This window comes from Rhinolophus sinicus, linkage group LG01 (genome assembly GCF_036562045.2).
Source record: "Rhinolophus sinicus isolate RSC01 linkage group LG01, ASM3656204v1, whole genome shotgun sequence".
Classification (NCBI taxonomy): Eukaryota; Metazoa; Chordata; class Mammalia; order Chiroptera; family Rhinolophidae; genus Rhinolophus; species Rhinolophus sinicus.
In genome coordinates this window covers 108,130,269-108,151,672 of record NC_133751.1, presented here as the reverse complement: position 1 = coordinate 108,151,672, position 21,404 = coordinate 108,130,269, and the positions used below count along the sequence as shown (strand labels likewise).

The following is a 21,404-nucleotide window of genomic DNA, read 5'->3' as shown; positions in this document are numbered from 1 at the left end:
GCAAACCCCTCATCCTCAAGACTCAGTCAACTATCGTGCCATTTAAAAAACTGTCCTGTGTATCAAACTTAAAAGCTTCTGCACAGCAAAAGAAACCATCAACAAAATAAAGAGGCAACCAACTGAACGGGAGAAAATTTTTGCAAACAGAGCTTCTGATAAGGGGTTAATATCCAAAATATACAAGGAACTCATAAAACTCAACAACAAAGAAACAAACAACCAATTGAAAAAATGGGCAGAGGATCTGAAGAGACATGTCTCCAGAGAGGACATACAGATGGCAAATAGACATATGAAAAGATGCTCAACATCACTAGTCATCAGAGAAATGCAAATAAAAACCACAATGAGATATCACCTCACCCCAGTCAGAATGGCTATCATCAACAAGACAAATAGTAACAAGTGTTGGAGAGGCTGTGGAGAAAAAGGAACCCTCATACACTGTTGGTGGGAATGCAGACTGGTGCAGCCTCTATGGAAGGCAGTGTGGAGGTTCCTCAAAAATGACAAATAGAATTACCATATGACCCAGCAATCCCTCTCCTGGGTGTCTACCCAAAAAATCTGAAAACATCTATAGATAAAGACACGAGTGCTCCAATGTTCATTTCAACTTTATTTACAGTGGCCAAGACATGGAAACAACCAAAATACCCTTCCATAGATGAATGGACAAAGAAGTTGTGGTATAATATACAATGGAATACTATTCGGCAGTAAGAAAAGGTGAAATAGATGAAAAGATGAAATTTAAAAAGATGAAATTTGTGACAACATGGATGGATCTTGAGATTATAATGCTAAGCGAAATAAGTCAGACAGAAAAAGCAGAGAACAATATGATTTCACTGATATGTGGTATATAAAACTGAAAACAACAAAAGAACAAGACAAACAAACGAAGGAACGAAAACTGAGACACAGACAATAGTTTAGGGGTTACCAGAGGGTAAGGGGAAAAGGGGTCTCTAGAAGAGGGTAAACGGGGTCTAATATATGGTGATGGAAAAAGAACTGACTCTGGGTGGTGAACACACAATGTGAGATATAAATGATGTATTACAGAATTGTACACCTGAAAGCTATGTAACTTGACTAACAACTGCCACCCCAATAAACTTTAATTTTAAAAAACAACAACAACAACAAAAGTGTCCTGACCGCTGTTCTCCACACCCAACTTCCAACACTCCCAGGGGTTGGTTCCCCAGCTCTGTGGTTGCCTCACACTTTGTATCCAATTTGAGCATGAACAGCACCTGCTGAGATGCACATGGGCACTTACAGGTGGCCTTCCTCCAGAGCCTGAGACTCTGGGGACAGAGGCCATGCCCTTGCTTCCCCTGCAGGACCCCCAGCACCTGGCAGAATGCTCAACAGGTGAAAAGCTCAGATGCTATGTGGCTTGCAGAGCACGCATTACGGGCCACGCAGAGCTAACCCTTTACACTTTCCACCAAGTCCTTCCAACTGCCAAGTGAGCGTCAGTATCAGTTTCACAGCCCAGAAAACAGAGAAGTGAGGTAGCTCATGTGATGAATGCACAGACAGCGGGAGGAAGGATGGGACAGATGCTCCAGAACAGTAATTCTGCCCCCTCCAGGGCACATCTGGCAATGGCTGCAGATCCTCTGGACTGTCACAACGTGGGGAGTTCTGTTAGGCTGGCATCCAGTGGGCAGAGGCCAGGGAGGTGCTGGACAGCCTCTACCACCCAGAATTCTCTGGGCCCAATACTGCCTAGGCTGAGAAAGCCCAATCCAGAAATGTTTTTAAAAGTGGGGAGTCAGGGGGAATCTTCCCACTCTGTCAGGGAAGATTTCAAAGACAAGGTGAGACTTAGTTTAAACTTGAAGCTTTGGAAGATCCTTCATCTTAAGGGCATCTTTTGCCTGACTTAGCTCCTTCAAAAAGAAAAAGAATCTTAACCTACATAATGGACTTACCTGGGTGATCACTTCGTAAGGTATGTAACTGTCTAATCATTATGTTGTACACCTGAAGCTAATATGTATATTGACTGTAATGGACCTATAAATTTTCCCTCTTTTACTTTACAAAGAGGTCAAGCTACAGCCAAACAGTTTTCCTACTGCCAGAATAGATCTTCTAAGAAGAGTCTCAGCCCAAAACAAGCCAATATTCAACTCTGGTGAAGTGAAGAAGTGAAGGGTAGTGCGTAGGAGAGACCGGTAGCCTAGCTGGGTCCCAGTGCCCCCGTTCCACTCACACACAGCCACTGCCGTCTGGACCAGGACGCCAACACCCTCTCTCAAGCCAAGCAAGGAGAATGCCTCCCGCTGTTTGCAGCATGGTGACCCACGACCTCTCCCAGCTTCGGATCACCACTCACACACTCCGATGTCGCTTCCCAGAGACCCACTTTAGCATAATCCCTGTGTACAGGCATGGAGTCAGCCTCCAGGGGCTACAGAAGGTCTCAACTCACAGGCCTGCTGCACAGACCAGTGCACAGCAGGGGCGGCCATGACCCCACTGCCCCTGAGGGCCTGGGGTCCACTTCAGAGGCGGTCTGGCACTCTTCAAGCCCCTTCCCCCCACCCCACACCAACTTCACCTTCTGTCTGGAGCAGCCCTATGTGAAGAACAGCGCCCGACCCAAGGGGAGAGAGAAACAGAGACCACCAGGGGGCGTCCTCACCTTCGGAGTCCAGGGCCTGGATCTTCAGCTCCAGCGGGGAGTCCTCCAGGTAGAGTTCACGGGTTGTGGACACAATCTGAATGCCATGGATGAGGTCCACGATAGCATCACAGCGAAGGACCTGGCCCGTGGCTGAACGGACAGGAACAGAGGGGTCAGGCGGAGGGCGGTGTCCTGACCATTACCACACTTCCAGGACTTCGCAGTTCAGGGGGTCTTACACTTTGGCAAAGACTAGAACAGCCAACAAAACAATCACCATGAAACGGGACTGGAAGGTCCAAACTAAGCCCCCGAAGCCAAGCAGCTGACCACACTCACCCTTCAAAAGGAGTCATGCACTTGCAGCAAGTAAGAGCTTGGCAGGCATGTTCTCCGCCCACTGTGTGCTTTTCCAATGTGAGCACCAGCAATTAAAGCTGTGTGCAAAAAACACTCCTCTAAGAAAACCTAGTTTTGTTCAGGGTGTAGCCATTATGGTAAACGGCAAGGGCTATAGGACAGCAAGTCAGCATTCAAGTACACAGTGCTGTTCCGATGCCCGTCCCTGCGCTGAGATCAGGAATTTCACCTGGTGGTGTTCGTTTATCTGCACTGGTGTTCTTACAGAAGACTATCTGCTGCACCATAGGAGAAAGGGCTGTGGCACCTGCGCACAGATTTTTTACTGTGTTTCCCGGAAAATAAGACCTACGCTGAAAACAAGCCCCAGTTAAGATCATCAGCCAGAAGGATGCATTTAGCATGTCATGAGGATGTTCCAGAAGATGACATGACTATATTTGAATAAATGTAGATTGCTGTACATGAAAAAAATAAGACATCCCCTGAAAATAAGCCCTAATGTGTCTCTTGGAGCAAAAATTAATATAAGACCCAATCTTATTTTCGGAAATGCGATATAAGACCCAGTCTTATTTTCAGGGAAACACAGTATTTGCTCCATAAATGAGACAAGTAAATGGCATTACCTGGAGAATTCTCTAGTGTAAAAGTAACAGCATGTAACAGCAAATCACTCTGAACATTCTTAAGGCACAATATAAAACTGTGTGCTATAAATGGTAGCTGTTAGAAAGCACACAGCCCCATTTATCAAAAGCCTTAAAAAATATTCATATGCTTTGTGACCCAGTAAAACTAGGAATCTATCTTTGGCTGGAAATAACCTAAAAGAACCCCAAACTGTTTTCTGTACAAAAATATTTATTTTTCTATGTAGCACTGAAACAAACATCTGAAAATCTAAATGTCCTATTAAGAATATTATTCAGCCACTAAAAGTAATTCTATGAGATTGAAAACTTTTCATATCATGTTACGTGGGAGAAAAGCATGATAGAACATTATATTGTTTTCTTAGCATTTTACCTCCACAATATGGTAAATTAAATATGGGGAAGTGAAAGCATTTCACCAGCTTTCTTCATTTTGACTCAATACATGTTAAGAATTATTTGCGTTAATAAATAATAATTTTGGGATGGAAGCCAGCCTGCATGAGACGGAAAGCAGTAGGCAGTGCTGGCAGGAGGGACCAGGGTGAGCGTTGCCTGCTCAGTGTCTCCCTACCACACCCCCCCCCCCCCACGGCCTGGAATCATCTCAGTGGGGTGTTTCCCATGTCGTGCCCCAGGGACCACACAGAGAACTCGAAGCCCTTACTGATGTCCTCAGCAAAGATGATGCTGGTCAGGCGGGCCGGCTGGGACAGGCGGGCCTGCACCACGGCCTTCTGGGAGCACTGCCGCTCATCCGGCCCCAGTGGCTCTATGCTGGCCACCTCTGGCCGGGTCGAGGACCTGTGGGGAGAAGACAAGAGTTTACTCTCTGGAGTCACCCTACGAGGCACACCTGAGACCAGAAGCCAAAGCCACGGCTCCCCATCTGGGGCTCTGTCCTAGACTCAAACACAGAAGATGTTGGCAATCTCCAGCAGCTTCAGACCCAGAGAAATGGGGCTGGCCAAGGGGCCCTCCACCAGGAAGACGGCACTGAGGGCCTGGGCCTTCTGCACAGACTGCGCCACTGAGATAATCAAACAGGGGACCGAAGACTTGGAAGTCACTCAATGTTGCTGACAGTCACCTTACAAGACTATTCTATGGTACCTGAAGTAATTCTGCAGCAGAAGGAAAACTGCCCGTGGTCTCTGGTGAGGAGGAGACACGGTTTATCTCTGTTGACCTCCATGCCAGGTGTGGCACACACCAGGCTCTGACATTAGCTCCGATCCCCAAATAGGTTGCACCAAACCTGGAGATGACCAACCATAATAACGACGACAAATAGTCCCCGTGTGACAGAGGTGACATCCTGGTAACGCAGCAAGCAAGGCAGATCAACACACACTTATGAATCAGCAAAATCAGTGGGATGGCTTCCCATGGAAAGCCAGGCCTGCAGAAGTACAGGATGAAGGGACAGCAGGACTCTGGGAGAGACCCAGGGTTAGTGTCATGGTTTCTCACCTATGACACAGGGTAACAATAGCTGTCAGTCGAGGTGGGATGGGTGCAGGTGGGTGTGAGCAGAGTGGGTACAGCATGGAGAGCGCAGGTGACCACATGTCCTTACAGCGATTTGTAGATGGGGTGCTCAGGGAGCCTCCCGAGGTGGCCTCTCAATGAACAGCGTGCATGCACTGGTGTATCAGCAGGGGACAGTCAGAAAAGGCCCTGGGATGGAAAGCAGCTAGGCATGCTCCAACATGAAAGGGCCAGCGCAGTCCGAGCCCTGAGGTTCCAGGAGACAATAGGGGCTGAAGTCAAGGAGAAGGGAGGAGCTGGGATCAAGGAGACGGGAGGTGAGGAGAGCAGAGAGGCATGGAAGACCACAGTAAGGAGCTTAGATGTATTCAGAGGGCATGACAAGTCACTGGGGATCTTAAGCAGGTGAACATTCTAATTGGATGTCCATCTATAGAGCAGAGAATAAGGTGCTGCCCTCAGTGAGCTTACCATGTTATTGAGTACCAGGGAAGGAGACCCACTGTGCAATGTCCAGTGCTCATTCCCAGGGCTGCACTCAGCACCCACCCGGAGCAGGCACTCTGAGTCTTTGCTTCCTTTCCTGCCCTTTGCTTAAACTCACTGAAACATCAGAGCTCTGGGGTATCCAGAAGAAAACATGTAGAAACTGCCTGGAGTTCAAAAGTATTGGTATGAAACGCGCTCAAACGGACATTTCCAAATCCTCCAGCTTGACACCAGTGTCTCAGCCAGAGCCAGGTGGGCACAGCAGCAACCGCAAACACACGTCAGGATGCTCTGAGCGCACAAACATTACAGGCACGGGCTAAGCTGCTGGCAGGGCCCCCTGAGGCAGACCGACACCTCTACTGAAAGCACTCAGTAAACTTCACCCACAGTTAAGAAATCTAAGCTGCTGAGGAAATGCATCTGTGTTCCCCTCCTTGAGAGATTCCAAGAAGAGTTTCAGAGACTAAGGGCAAACAAGAACTTGGTCAGGATCACACACAGAGACAAGAGGGGAGAGAAGGTACCTGTGGCAAAATGCTCACGCCATGCTAGAAACATACCCCATTTAATTGGTCACACTGTGGAACTCGAGCATTTTCAAAGGGTGTTAAACCTCCCACATACGTGTGCACACACATGCACGTACACACACACAAAACTGACTGTAGAAATGAGAACAAATTAGAAAAACTGCAGAAGGAGATAGGACAAATAAGTGCAATGTGGTATCCCGGACTGGATCTAGAAACAGAAAAAGAACCTTAGTGCAAAAACTGGTGAGCTTCAGTCCAGAGTCCAATGAATTGTCATGTACCAATGTTAGTTTCTTCATTTTGACAAATGTTCCTGGTTATGGAAGATGCTAACATTAGGGGAAGCTGGGTAAAAGGTATATAAGAATTCTCTGTATTATGTTTGTAACTTTCCTGTATGTCATGCAGGGTCTCTGGTCCCACTCCCTGCACAAGAACACAGGACATGGCGAGGCCAAAAAGGAACACCCACGGAGCCATGGATAAGAGGTTCATACCACTATAGTCTCGCTGGCGGCTGGGTTGGAGACACAGGAAGCAGGAGCCACACGATCCGCAATCTGCCATCCGCTTCTCTGCCAACCAACCAACCCCCCCACCCCAACGTAGCCACGGCAGTTATATTAGTGGCTAACGGTTACAGCTGACGGCCACCATGCCACAGTGGATGGCCATCTGATTATAGCTGATGGCCATCTAATAACCGAACCAGCACCTTACCACGTGAGGCAAGAGCCTGGAAACTGCTCTCTGGGACTCTGTCCCCACACTCCACCCCTATCACCTCACAATCTACGTGATAAGCGTCTTCTGCGAGTGGCCCTGTGTCGTATTAGCCTACAGGCACCTATTAGCAGAAAGAAACAGTAGTCTTAGGAACCAACAAAGGCAAATCCCTTCCATCTGGGAGGACACATGCTAGCTTTTTGTCCTGGGAAAGGAGGGTCGCTGCCACTGGCACCTTTCCCGGTTTGTGTTCCCAGACCTTTATGGCAGTGCTTGGGGTCCCTTGCGTAGTTTCAACATGTAACAGAACAGGGGACCCCATAATAGGCCATAGCAAGAGCACATAGGTTCCCCGCAAAATCATCCTGACATCGGAACCTCCGTATACTACAGTCACTTGTGGTGGCCATTCGGCCACCACCCCTGGCATCACTTGCAAATCATGAGTCAAACCGGCCCCCCATGCGGCTATCAGGCCCAACCACCGACAGTGGGGGCTTTTGACCCACCGGGGCCAAGTCCATTGCTGCCGTTCCCCTGCTTTCAAGCATGTGGGTGCTGGCAGCAAAATGTTCCCATTTCTGCCGTAGCCTGGCATTAACAGAGTCTCACTCGTGGTAACTTGTAATTGAATGGGAGCGGCCGTTCGATGTAGCAGAGCTTCTACTGGCGCGGGCCCTCCCTTCCGTGGTCTCTCATTCAGGACTCTCAGGACGTCCCATAGACGCGAGGCCCAGTCACGCATCATGGGAGGGTGTTTTGACACCCGGAGACCTTGCTTCAAAAGGCCGTTGTAGTGTTCAATCATGCCAGCTGCTTGTGGGTTATATGGAACATGAAACAACCATTGCACGTCCATCCTGGCAGCCCAGCGCTGCACTTCTTGCCCCGTAAAATGGGTACCCCTGTCACTTTCAATGACTTGGGGGTGCCCATAGAGGGCGCACAGCCATGTAAGGGCGACCACTGTATGACGCTGATCCGCAGCCTGACAGGGCCAAGCAAACATCAACCCTGTAGCAGTGTCCACTGCTGTAAATGCATATATCGCATTGCGGGCCTTAGGCAGGGGTCCAATGTAATCCACTTGCCAGCGAGTGAGGGGCACTCTCCCTCGCGTAATCTGCTGTGTCTCCCAGGGGAGCCTTCGCCTTTGGGGGCTGTCCTGGGCACAGACGGCACAGTCATAGCAGGCATCTGCTATCTCCTGCCATTTCAAAGGCAGGCCCCAGCGTCTGCTCACCTGCCACATGGTCCGGCTTCCAGCGTGCTGCAATTTCCTATGCAGCCAATGGGCCACATCAGTGGCAGGGCCCCGTTCTAACCATTGGACCCGTGCTAGGGCGTCTGCTTCATCATTACCTGGGGACACTAAGGGGGAGTGACCTGTGACATGCATTAGGGTCACCTCCTTTCTCTGCCCTAGGTCCCAGAGGTCCTGCCACATAGCTTGATCCCACAGTGGACAGTGTCCCACCAACCAGTTTTGGTGTTTCCACGTAGGGAGCCACAACATTAGGCCCTGGAACACCGCCCAGCTGTCAGTGCAAATAACTAGGGGCCCAGGCTCGTGGCTGATTACCACCCACACAGCCCGTAATTCAGCCCACTGGCTACTCTGGCCCATCCCAGTATCAAACCAAATGGTGTCTGTTTTGGGCTGCACACCAATAGCCGTCCAAACAGCTGCAGCCCCTCGGCTAGAACCATCGGTAAACCAGGCATCCTCAGGTACTGGGGACTGTCCTTCTTTGTAGGGTGAGGGATCCAATCCTCCTCTCTAGACAGAGCGCTTGGCTCAGCCTGGGCTACAAGCTCCACAGGCCCCAGGACCTGTTGTAGCTCTGTGCTCAAAGGGCTTCAACTAAGGGTGCTACGTTGCTCGGAGTAGGCACCCCACTTGGCAAGGGTGGTGGTCTGTGCCACCCCTGTTTTGGGTCCCTGGGTCCACGTACGGACCCACTCCTGGACGGGATAGGTTGTTCGAACCAACACCCATGCCATTCCTGTGATGGCTTCTGTGGCCACTAGGGCTGCGTACACAGCAGCCAGCTGTTTCTCTATTAAACAGTAGTGGACCTCCGCTCCTTTCCACAATTGGGACCAAAATTCCACTAGCAACCGGAGATGCTCCTGCTATTGCCAGAGGCCCCATCCATACCCCTCTTAGGTTACGCGAACATCAAGTTCAAATGGGCGGCCAAGGTCCACTACTTGCAGAGCCTGTGCCTGCTGCACTGCCCGTTTCGTGGCAACGAAGGCTTGCTCTATAGCCTCAGTCCAATCCCATGAGACCCCCTTTTTCATCATGTTATACAAGTGCCTTGCCATTTGTGCTAAATGGGGTACAAATGCCCGCCAATATCCTAGCAGACCCAAATACGTCTGCAGTTGGGAGACCTTGGTCGGCCGGGGAAAGGCTTGTATTTTGTCAATAATCGCCTCAGGTATGACCTTTGTCTTACCCGACCACACAACACCCAAAAACTTGACGGATAAGCCGGGGCCTTGGACCTTTTTCTCATTCACTGCCCAGCCATATGACTTCAGGTGGCGGAAAAGAGAGAATTGCTTGCTCTAAATCTGAAAAAAGAATCAGTCGTTAGTAAAATATCATTGACATAATGAAACAAGGCCACAGAGGATGGGTGATCCCACTGTGCCAAATCCTGGGCCATGAGCCCGTGGCAGATAGTGGGGCTGTGCAAGTATCCTTGCGAAAGGACTTGAAAAGTCCACTGCCGCCCATCCCACGTAAAAGCAAACTGCTCTTGACACTCCGGTGCAATGTCAATGGAGAAAAAAGCATTGGCCAAGTCCACTACATAGTGATATGTCCCTAGGCGGACAGTCAGACGATCCATTAAATCATGAATTGAAGGCACTGCAGCGTGCAAGGGTGGCGTCACCTTATTTAACTCCCTATAGTCCACAGTCATTCGCCAGGTCCCATCTGGCTTCTTGACAGGCCATACTGGGGAGTTAAAGGGACTGTGCGTTGGCCTCACAATACGTGCCTTCTCCAATTCCAATATTGTACGACCAATCTCCTGTCCTCCTGGCAGGCGGTACTGTCACACTGTAACCACGCGCCAGGGCTGTGGCAACACTTGAGGAGGGTGGTGAGCATGCCCGCGTGTCACCACTTTCACCACCCGGATCCGGAGACGGAACTCTCCTACCGACGTCTGTAAGCTGAGGCCATGTAGCACGTCCACCCCTAGAATATACTCCGGAACGGGGCAGACATAAACCTTGTAGGTACGAGGAGGGAGCCTTCCTATACCCAGTGGTAAGGAAACGGCTTTCACAGTCACAGTTTTTCCCCCGTAGCCATCAATGCAGACTGCTGGTCCAGGGAACAGTTCTGGATTCCCATAAACGAGACTGCAGTCGGCGCCAGTGTCAACTAGAGCCAAAACCCTCTGCACATTCGAAGGGGACCGATGTATGGACAGTTCCACGTGGGGCCTCCGGTCCCTGCTCGTCCCCTCTGACCGGGTACCTTGGCCTCACCCCTAATCAAGCTGAAAGGAGTCGGCCTCAAGCGGCCGCATGAAGTCCTGGAGGGACACGGGTCGTGCTTTCCCAGAAACCTCCTTTATGCTTCTCTGAAATTGTTGTTCCAGACGCAACTGTTTCCAAAGTTCCAACAAGAGTGCATTGAGTTGTTGGTCTATTTTTTCCCAATCGACTCCTGCTGCCACGAGATCACGCCACATCTGTGCGCACGTTACTCTCTGAGGCCCGTGACCTCGCCCCTTTACCTTTGGTTTGGGCTTCCAGGTCTCAACTGTTCAGACCACCTGTCTTAACTACCTTTGCCGCCGGCTTTCAACAACCCCTAGGGTGGCCATGGCAACGGTAACTTCATGGATCCACCACCCCACATACGGTGTAAGAATGGCAGCCAAGGATCCAAAAGCACTCGCAGGTGCAGTATCCAAAACCAGATCTCTCATGCTGGCAGTAAAAAGCTTGTCATCTGGGCCCTGCATGTTGAGGTTAACAATAGCATGTCTCATACCCATTTCACGGATTATTTGGGTAAGTTCTATATACAACTGTCATTGACTCACAGTGCCTGGCAGCTCGCCAGCCTGTCCCCATACGGTGCGTACCGCAGCCGTGAGCCACTGCATTAGAGAATGGTTGCCCTGGTTGTTGGCCAACCTATGGCAGTTTTGTAACCTTTGTCGCAGGGACAGATGCACTGTCACGAAGGCTAGCTTTTCCATCTCGCCTGGGGAGCAGAGAATGCTGTCTGCTCCCTCATCCCATAAACGTAACAGCCAAGCCGAGACTGGCTCTCCAGGGCGCTGTCTGTACCGCCTCCCCAGCACCTGCAACTCAGTGGGAGTGTATGGGGTGTAGGTAGTGAACTCAGTCACAGCTGGGTTGCCGGCAGCAACGCCCCCGGGGCCCAAAGGTTGCTCATGTTTTACCCTTTGCTTCAAGATTGGCCGGGCTTGGGGGTTGGGAGCTACATTGTCTCCACTCACTTGGTCAGCCTCTGCCTCAGAGTGTCCACTGCGGGGTTCATCCTCTAACAGGCGGACCCAAGCTTCCAGGGCCTCCCACTGAGACACCTGGTCCCACACCTGGGCTATTCCAGCAAGCGATTCCTCCGAGCTATGATGTAATGCAGTGAGGACCTCCTCTGACTGGCGGCCCCGAGTTTCCAGCGCCTCCCCCCGGGGCTGCTGGTCCTGCCCATGAGTTATTTCATTAAGCGCATCATCCATGTTACAACGCAACGCACTGAGGAACATCCAGCCCACGCGGCCGGCTGTCCCCTTTGCCTCCTCCGGCAACCGCTCAGCTAGGACTTGCAGAGCCCTCTCCACACTGGCTGGAGAGCCATCCATGTCCTCCCACCCTTCCTCAGGGGTCCAACTCCTGAGAACAGTGGCTACTGGGTACCACACACTATGTGGGGGCCACCTGTCCTTCTGCCCAGTCAGACTCCATTCCTACCTGGCTGGAATCCTGCTCGCTGTGCCAGGCATTCGACTGGGTGGAGGCCTCAGTGTAAGATGTCAGCAACCCTCAGAGCCCACAGCAGCAGCAGACTACCAAAAGGTAGGCGACGCCTGCTATGGCCCACAGGGCAGCGTGCCATCCAGAGGCTCGAAAGGACCACCAACTCAGCGGGGGGAGGGGTCACATTTCTCCCAAGCAGATTGTTTCCTGCTCCCGGTGCCACTCCTCACGGGCTTCCCGAGACTGAGTTTTCACACACACAGACTGCTCCACTGCCCTTTGGAGGGTTCTGGCAGGGACCACACTCTGCTCGCTGTGCCATGTGTCATGCAGGATCTCTGGTGCCACTCCCCGCACCAGAACACAGGATACGGTGAGGCCAAAAAGGAACACCAATGGAGTCATGGGTAAAGGGTTCATGTCACTATATTCTCGCTGGCGGCTGGGTTGGAGACACAGGAAGCAGGAGCCACACAATGCACAATCCACCATTTGCTTCTCTGCCAACCAACCAAGCCCCCAACGTAGCCACAGCAGTTACATCTGGCCAATGGCTCACTGGTTATAGTTGATGGCCACCCAGCCACAGTGGATGGCCATCTGATTACAGCTGATGACCATCTAATAACCAAGCCAGCACATTTCCACGTGAGGCCGAGAGCCTGGAAACTGCTCTCTGGGACTCTGTCACCACACTATAAATACAAAATTATTCCAAATTTTAAAATAAAATAAAAAAAGACAGGGGAAAGAGCGATGAACAGGCAGAACATACAGGATTTTCAGGGCAGTAAAACAATTGCATATGAGACTATCATAATACAAGTCGTCACACATTTATCCAAACCTAGAATGTACAATGCCAACTATGGACTGTAACATAAACTATGGGTGTCAGTGTCGGTTCCTGAGTTGTTAACAAATGCACCATTTTAGTGTAGGATATTGCTAATGGGGGGTGCTGGGGAAAGGGGTGCTATATGGAAAATCTGTCATTTGGCTCAATTTTTTTCTGAACCTAAAACTGCTGTAAAAAATAAAGTCTATGAGAAAAGAATTCATCATTTCCTGCTCCTATGTCTGAGAAACAGTGTGGTTTGTCTTTTTCAATGGCCCCTGGGAGCTACAGAGACGGAACCCCCTCCCCCAGTGTGGGCTGTGCATCCCACCCCCTCCAAACCTCAGTCTCCTCCAGAACAAGAGAGGGACAACACTCTCTTCTTGCTCCCTCACAGCAGTGAATTACTCTCAGGCAGAGTCTCAATAAATAAACCAATACAGGTAAGAACAGAGCTACCCTAATTCAAGTTGGAGGCGTGAAATCCTCCCTCCCGTGTCCCCAGCCCTTCCACAGGCTGCCACAGAGACGCCCTGGCGCTTTCAGAGCCTGTCTGGAAACACTGACCTTTCACTTTGTGCGTGCTGTTTGCATGGCTTTGTAAGGACAGACATGTTCCCTAACACAGCCCTGTCCAAGAGAAACATAAGGTGAATCACATTTAAAATGTTCTAATTGCCTTACGGAAAAAAGTAACGGTGAAATTAATTTAATAGACTGTTTCTGGAGCAGTTTTAGGTTCACAGTCACACTGAGTGGGAATGTGTCCCATATAGCCCCCGCCCCCCATGTGCACAGCCTTACCCATCAAACTCCCCCCAGAGTGGTGCTTTTGTGACAGTTGATAAACCCACAGCTTACATGAGGGTTCACTGTTGGCTACATACTATGGCTTTGGACAAATGTATAACAGGGACCCACCATTGCAATATCACAGAGTAGTTTTACTGCGCTAAAAATCTCTGCTCTGCCAATTCATCCTTATTTCTTTTAAGTTCGTATTAAAAAGCTGTATTAAAGAAAAGTAACCAGTGAAATTAATTTTAATAATACATACTACATAACCCGACATATCCCAAGTACGTCATTCTGCCATATGGCCCCGGCTGCATTCGGGCAATGGTAAGTCACAAGTGGTGAGTGCCTGTGGGACCGACTCCTGGTCTTCAGGTGGCACCTGTCAGACACACAGTCCTCCTAATTCACCATGCCGCCCAGGGGCACCTTCTGACTCCTGCAAGGGCTGGCTGGGGGCTCAGCAGGCGCTGACTGAGCGCTCTTAGGAAAGCCCCTGCTCCTCACACTCCGGGCTGATATGAGAGTGGTTTAAGTGCTGCCTGAAGATAAGACAGTGGCATGTCTCCCCTCCAGCTGCCTGGGGAGGACGTGCCACCCCACCCTCAGGCCTGCGGCAGGTGGGCTGTCCCAGCCAGAAGACAGGGGGCACACAAAAGGGAGGACCTCCCCAAGTCCCTGCACCCACCACCTGGGCCAAGCTCAGTGCAGAGGGAGCCAGCCTCCTCCTTACGGCCCCTGGGAGGGCTGGAGACACTTCCCAATGAATACTGAAGGGCTGAGACTGTCAGCAGTAGGGCTGGAAACAAGCAGGATGGAAGGAATAGGACTGAATAGCCACAGCCCAACCCCACCTCCCCCGGGAATTTCCTCTGGGTTCTAGAACACTGCATCTGAGGCTGAAAGGGCACCCACCCATCCGCAGGAGGGTCCAGACAGTCTCAGGTAGTGTTTGCTCCCTGCAGAAGGTTCCTTTTCATTATCTAACTCCTTCTGGGACGTTCTGAAGCCATTTGCTTTGGCGGTACTTCTAAGAGACACGAAACACACAGACTCTAGCCATGTGACCTTGGGCCTCAGAATCCCCTTCATGGTGAGGTTCCTCTGGAATACTGGATAAAAAAGCACATTTGAAAGTGTTTGTCGGAAATTGTAAAGGGAAAGGTACAACACAGACTTCAAACTCAGAATGGAAAGCCAGGGGGTGGGGGGTGAAAACTGGGAGGGGGCAGATAGGGGACCTCAGCTTTACCCATAATGTTTTATTTCTTAGCAAAAGACACAAAAGACTGGAAACAACTATACAAATTGTTAACAATGGCTAATTCTAATGGTAGAAATGTGGGTATTCATTATATTATTCTTTGTTCGTTTCTGGATTATTCCAACTTCTAAATAAAAATATTTCCCCTTAACACTGGATATGACTTACAGAAGTACTAGGTTGGTGCAAAAGTAATTGTGGTTTTTGCAATTGCTTTTAACCTTTTAAACCGCAATTTCTTTTGCAGCAACCTAATATTACTGTGTTCTCATTTCACAGGTAAGTAAACGGAGGCTCAGAAGGAGGGGAGGACTGGCTGAGGCCACTGGGAGAGTGAGGGCCAGGACACAGGTGTTCCACGCCCAAATGTGGATGTTTTCTGCTATTCGAGTCACTTCTGGGCCACACACTCTGCATCTCACAGATCTCTCGGTGGCCTTGGGAAAACCATACAGATGCCCCGGAGATTTGGACAGGCTCTTTCCTGGCTAGGAATGGAAGAGCTGGCCCCATGTGTACAGGTCTGGAATGTTTCTGCTTCCAGAATCTAGCAAGAAAAAGTCACCTTCTGCACAGAGGGAGGACTGGTGATTCTTCACAGACTCAGGGGCTAATCACACAGAGCCAGGAAGAGCAACAGAAGTGCCACCAGAGATAAGAGAGGCAAGCACCTCATGTCTGGCAAGCCCAGAAGCATCCAGGGCTCAATTTTTGATCGAAAAAGAACAGTGTGCTGGGGCAGCGTGATGGTTAATTGTATGGGTCTAGGCCATCACAACTGAGCTATGATGTGCCCAGCTATTTGGTCAAATAGTATTCTGGGTGTTCTGTGAGGGTGTCTGTGAATGAGGTTAACATTTAAACCAGGAGATTGAGTAACGTAGACTGTCCTCCCTAATGTGGGTGGGCCTCACCTAGACAGAACAAAAAGGCTGACCTTCCTCCCAGTAAGACACAGCTCGTCCTGCCTGACCGCCTTTGATTGGGACACTGGCTTATTTCTGCCTTCAGACTCGCACTGGAACACTGGTCCCCAGCTTGGCAACTCACCCGGCAGATCTGGGACTTGTCAGCCTCCATAACCACGTGAGCCAATACCCCCCACACACACGCGCGTAAGTAAACGGAGGCTCAGAATGAAGAGGGGACTGATTGAAGGCCATTTGGAGAGCCATGGGCAGAACACTGGTGTTCTACGCCCAAGTTTGGATGTTTTCTGCAATGTGAGATATATAATACCCTATTGGTCCTGTTTCTCTGGGGGACCCTTACTAATGGATAGCCTTACCGAGGATAACAAAGGGAATTGTCCAACATGTGTGTTTAAGCTCAGAGCTAAATACATATATCATCAGATGACTTAATCCCCCAGACACTGAGTGTGACGACAGAGCCCATGGCTGGTTCACATCTGGCCCCACTGCAGTAGCGTAAGACTGGCCCACGTTTTTGTCCTTCATCAGGCTATGGATTGATTCTCTTCTTCTCCTATTTCACTGTGAATCATCATGAATGGGCGTTGAATGCTCTGTACCAACTACATGGGGCCAACTACACGGGGTTCTGCTTCATGATGCTGATGCAGTGAATTACACTGATTGCTTTGTTAATGCTAAACCAGCTTTGCATTCCTGGGATTTACCCCAGTGGTCATGATACATTATCTTTTTTATATTTTCCTGGAATGGATTTGCTAGTATTTTGTTAAGGAATGTTGTGATTTTGGTCTATGGATTTTTTTTTTTCTTGTAATGATTTTGTCTGGTTTGCAATGAATGTAATCTTGGCCTCATAAAAATGAACTAGAAAATGATCATTCCTTCTCTCTTCCCTTAAAAAGTATATTTGAACTATTTCTTCTTTAAATGTTCACAGAATATACAGATAAGACCATCTGGGATTAGAGTTTTCTTTATGAGGTTTGTAATTATAAACTAAATTTTACCAAATGTCCTAAATTGAAGGGAAGGCACCGAGGACTCTATGCCTTTCCAAGTGTTTCCAGAACCATCCCAAAGTCCTGCACAGGAAGTGGGGCGGGGGTGCCCACCTTACAGCCAGGGAGAGTGAGGCTCAGTGCCGACCACACAGCCAGGTTGCCTCCATTACTCTCAGGGTTCTCACTCACATCCCAGCGTGACCTCGCAGATCACAGCAGCTCCCCTCAAGGACCCCGGGCGAGCCCAGGGTATGTTTGCTCGCTTGCTCTCTCACTCTCTCTCTCTCTGTCTCTCTCTGTCTCTCACATACACATACACACACAGCTCAGTGAACAGGTAAGTGAGGCCAGCGTGCACACATGGGTGTCACTCCTATATGGGATCTGTGTAGGTTTGCGTGGCTCAGCCTCCACCTACCTTTCTCAGTAGCAGCACCCAGCTTTTCTGTGGGGGCCGCCTTTGTCCACTCTCAGACCATGAGGCTCCAGGGCACTCACACGCCTCTGGACCCTGGGAAGCAGGTGACCAGGGCCCAGCCAATTAGCCGTGTGTTCCCCTAGCCAGGCAAGGGTGCAGACCAAGCATGTGCCCCACTAAACCTGAGCTGGGGCTGAAGGGCTGCCACTGTGACCTTGCCACCTTGGGAGAGCACCTGGCCACAGCCAAGACCTGAGGACAAGGGACCAAGTCCTGCTGACACCACGTAAGCTCTTGAAACACAGAAGCCCAAAGAGACTCGGCATGGCTGTCAGGTTCCTGCGCCAAAGCAGCATTCCTTTGTTTCATGTGAACTATTGTGGTTTGAGTTTCCTGTCACATACAGTCAGAAGAATCTAGACAAATGAAATCCCCAACTGATTTCTTTTAAGGCTGTTGCTTTATTTCAATTCAAACTACTGGTACATATTCCAAGAAAAAAACCCTTTCATTCATTATGTGCTTCTTATATGCAGGCACAGAGAGAAACACACAACACATCACAAATATTTCATTCGCCTCCAAACAATCTTATTAATACCCCATCTTGTACACAAGGAATGCTCGGTATGCAACGGTAAGGAGGCTGCCCGTGGTCAGTCGCAGAGAAACGCCTCGTTCGGGCCTGGCTCTGGAGGCCCGGTCCAGACCCTGACTGGCTCCTTTGTGCTGAAACGAGGCCGAAGGCCTCCCACCGCCACTGGATGCTGCCCACGTGGAGGGGCCAGGCTCCCAGAGTGGGCAGGAGGTGGCCTGGATATCCTCCCACAGACCCTCTACCCCACATGTGTCCTTGACACTGCTGTGAAAGTGTCACTGACTTTTCTAAAACTCTCTTGAAGGGCCTGAGGAAACCGACCATTGGCTGAGAAGTGCTGGCTCATTTTCTCCTGCCTCCCAGGACTGAGCCAGTGACCTGGTTTTTTCTTTTTTTTTTCATTCATTAGTTTCAGGTGCACAACACAAAGTAATACTTAGACGTTTATCATTTATATCCCTCACACTGTGTGAATCCCCCTTCCCCCATCCACTATCCCTCTGACATCACACACAGCCATTACATTTCCACTGTCTCTATTCCTAATGCTGTACTCCGCTTCTTGTAAGTATATATATATATACTTACGTATATATATATAATAATTGTAAGTATATATCTTGTATATATATATATGTATATATATATATATCGTATATATCTTGTATATATACACATATATATCTTGTAAGTATATATATATACTTACATATATATAATTATAGTTGGCATTCATTATTGTTCGGCTTCAGCTTCAGGTGTACCGTGCAGTGATCAGGCATCTACATCATCCCTGAGGTGGTCTCCCAAATGGGACAAGTGTCCATCGGATACCCTACAAAATCTTTACAACATTATTGATTACATTCCCCAAATTAATTTTCAAAACCCCGTGGCCATCTTGTGGTTACTGACTGTTTTTTAATCCCCTCACATTCCCCCTTACCCCACCCCCCCCCCGCCCATCTAGCAACCCTCAGTTTTTCCTCTATGTCTCCAAAACAGTTTCTGATTAGTTCATTCACTTATTCTTTTCTTTAGATTCCACATATAAGTGAGATCATATGGTATTTGTCTTTCTCTGTCTGACTTATTTCACTTAACATAATGTTCTCTAGGTCCATCCATGTTGCTGCAAATGGTTTCTTCTTTATGGCTGCGTAATACTCCATTGTATAAATGTACCACAGTTTCTTAATCCAGTCATCTATCGATGGGCATTTTGGTTGTTTCCATGTCTTGGCTATTGTGTATAGTGTTGCAACAAACATAGGAGTGCATAAAGATTTTTGAATTAGAGTTTTGGATTTCTCCAGATAGATACCTAGAGGTGGGATTGCTGGATCATAAGGTAGTTCCATTTTCAGATTTTTGAGATACCTCCATACTGTTTTCCATAGTGGCTGCACCAATCTGCAATCCCACCAACAGTGCACAACGTTCCCTTTTCTCCACATCCGCGCCAGCACTTGTTGTTTGTTGACTTATTGATGATAGCCATTTTGACTGGGGTGAGGTGGTATCTCATTGTGGTTTTTATTTGCATTTCTCTGATGGTTAGTGAAGTTGAGCATTTCTTCACATGTTTGTTTGCCGTGTGTATGTCCTTTTTAGAAAAATGTCTCTTCATGTCCTCTGCCCATTTTTTAATTGGGTTGTTTGGGTTTTTTTTGGAGTTGAGTGAGTTTTTTATAAATTTGTGATATTAACCCCTTATCAGCTATTTCATTGGCAAATATCTTTTCCCATTCAGTAGGATCCCTTTTTGTTTTATTGATGGTTTCCTTTGCTGTGAAAAAACTTTTTAGTTTGATGTAATCCTACATGTCTATTTTTCTCTTACTTCCCTCGTGCGAGGGGATATATCAGTAAAAATCTTACTCCAGGTAATGTCTGTGAAGTTTCTTCCTATATTTTCTTCTAGGAATTTTATGGTTTCAGGTCTTACATTTAAGTCTTTAAGCCATTTTGAATTTATTTTTGTATATGGTGTAAGGAGGTGGTCCAGCTTCATTTTTTTGCATGTGTCTGTCCAGGTCTCCCAGCACCATTTATTGAATAGACTGTCTTTACCCTGCCGTACATTCTTGCTTCCATTGTCGTAGATCAAATGGCCATATAGGCATGGATTTATTTCTGGACTCTCTATTCTGTTCCATTGATTTATGTGTCTGTTTTTATGCCAGTACCATGCTGTTTTGATTACTGTAGCCTTGTAGTATAATTTGATGTCAGGTATCGTTATACCTCCCATTTTGTTCTTATTTCTCAAGATTGCTGAGGCTATCCGGGGTCTTTTATGGTCCCACATAAATTTTAGGATTATATGTTCTATTTCTGTGAAAAACGTCGTTGGTAGTTTGATAGGAATTGCGTTGAATATGTATATTGCCTTAGGCAGTATGGACATTTCAACTATATTAATTCTTCCTATCCATGAACATGGTATGTGTTTCCATCTATTCGTATCTTCTTTTATTTCTTTCTTCAGTGTCTTATAATTTTCTGAGTACAGATCTTTTACTTCTTTGGTTAAATTTATTCCCAGGTATTTTATAGTCTTTGGAGCAATTGTAAATGGGACTGTTTTTTAATTTCTCCTTATGATGTTTTATTATTGGTATATACAAATGCAACTGATTTCTGAATATTAATTTTGAATTCTGCTACTTTACTAAATTCACCTATCAGCTCTAATAGTTTCCTGGTGGATTCTTTAGGGTTCTCTATATATAGTATCATGTCATCTGCATATAATGACAATTTTACTTCCTCCTTACCGATTTGGATGCCTTTTATTTCTTTTTCTTGTCTGATTGCTGTGGCTAGAACTTCCAGCATTATGTTGAATAGAAGTGGAGAAAGTGGCTTCGTAAAAAGTGTTTGTGAGTCTTCCCTCCTTCTGGATTTTTTGGAAGAGCTTGAGGAGAATAGGTGATAACTCTTTTTTGAACGTTTTGTAAAATTGACCCGTATTCATCTGGTCCAGGACTTTTGTTTGTTGGGAGATTGCTCATTACTGATTCAATTTCCCTGGTGGTAATCAGTCTTTTCAGGTTTTCTGTTTTTTCTTGAGTTAGCCTTGGAAGGTTGTATGCTTCTAGAATATTGTCCATTTCTTCCAGATTGTCAAATCTGTTGGCATATAGTTGCTCATAGTAGTTTCTTAAAATTTTTTGTATTTCTGCGGTGTCTGTTGTCACTTCTCCTCTTTCATTTCTGATTTTATTAATTTGGATCTCTCTCTCATTTTTTTAATGAGTCTGGCTAAAGGTTTGTCAATTTTGTTTATCTTCTCTAAGAACTAACTCTTGGATTCATTGATCTTTTGTATTGTTTTTCTGGTTTCCATTTCATTTATTTCTGCTCTGATCTTTATTATCTCCTTCCTTGTACTCCCTTTGGGCTTATTTTGCTGTTGTTTTTCCAGATTCCTTACGTGTGAAGATAAACTGCTGATTAGTGATTTTTCTTGTTTCTTTAGGTAGGCCTGCAATGCTATGAATTTCCCTCTGAGGACTGCTTTCGTGGCATCCCATAGATTTGGGGTCGTCATGTTTTCATTTTTGTTTGTCTCGAGATATCTTTTGATTTCTTCCTTGATCTCCTGGTTGACCCATTCATTATTTAGTAACATGTTATTCAGCCTCTGTGAATTTGT

General features: G+C 47.9%; 1 protein-coding gene across 2 annotated transcripts in view; it reads right to left on the bottom strand.

The window, feature by feature from the left end:
- NUP210 (nucleoporin 210) overlaps positions 1-21,404 on the bottom strand; it is a 130,209-nt gene that overhangs the window by 98,977 nt on the left and 9,828 nt on the right. For both annotated transcript variants that reach the window (XM_074334110.1, XM_019717558.2), the window contains exons 2-3: positions 4,334-4,470; positions 2,669-2,800 (exon numbers count right to left, since the gene is read on the bottom strand). In XM_074334110.1, the coding sequence (XP_074190211.1) occupies positions 2,669-2,800; positions 4,334-4,470 (269 nt within the window). The remainder of the gene's footprint in view (positions 1-2,668; positions 2,801-4,333; positions 4,471-21,404) is intronic.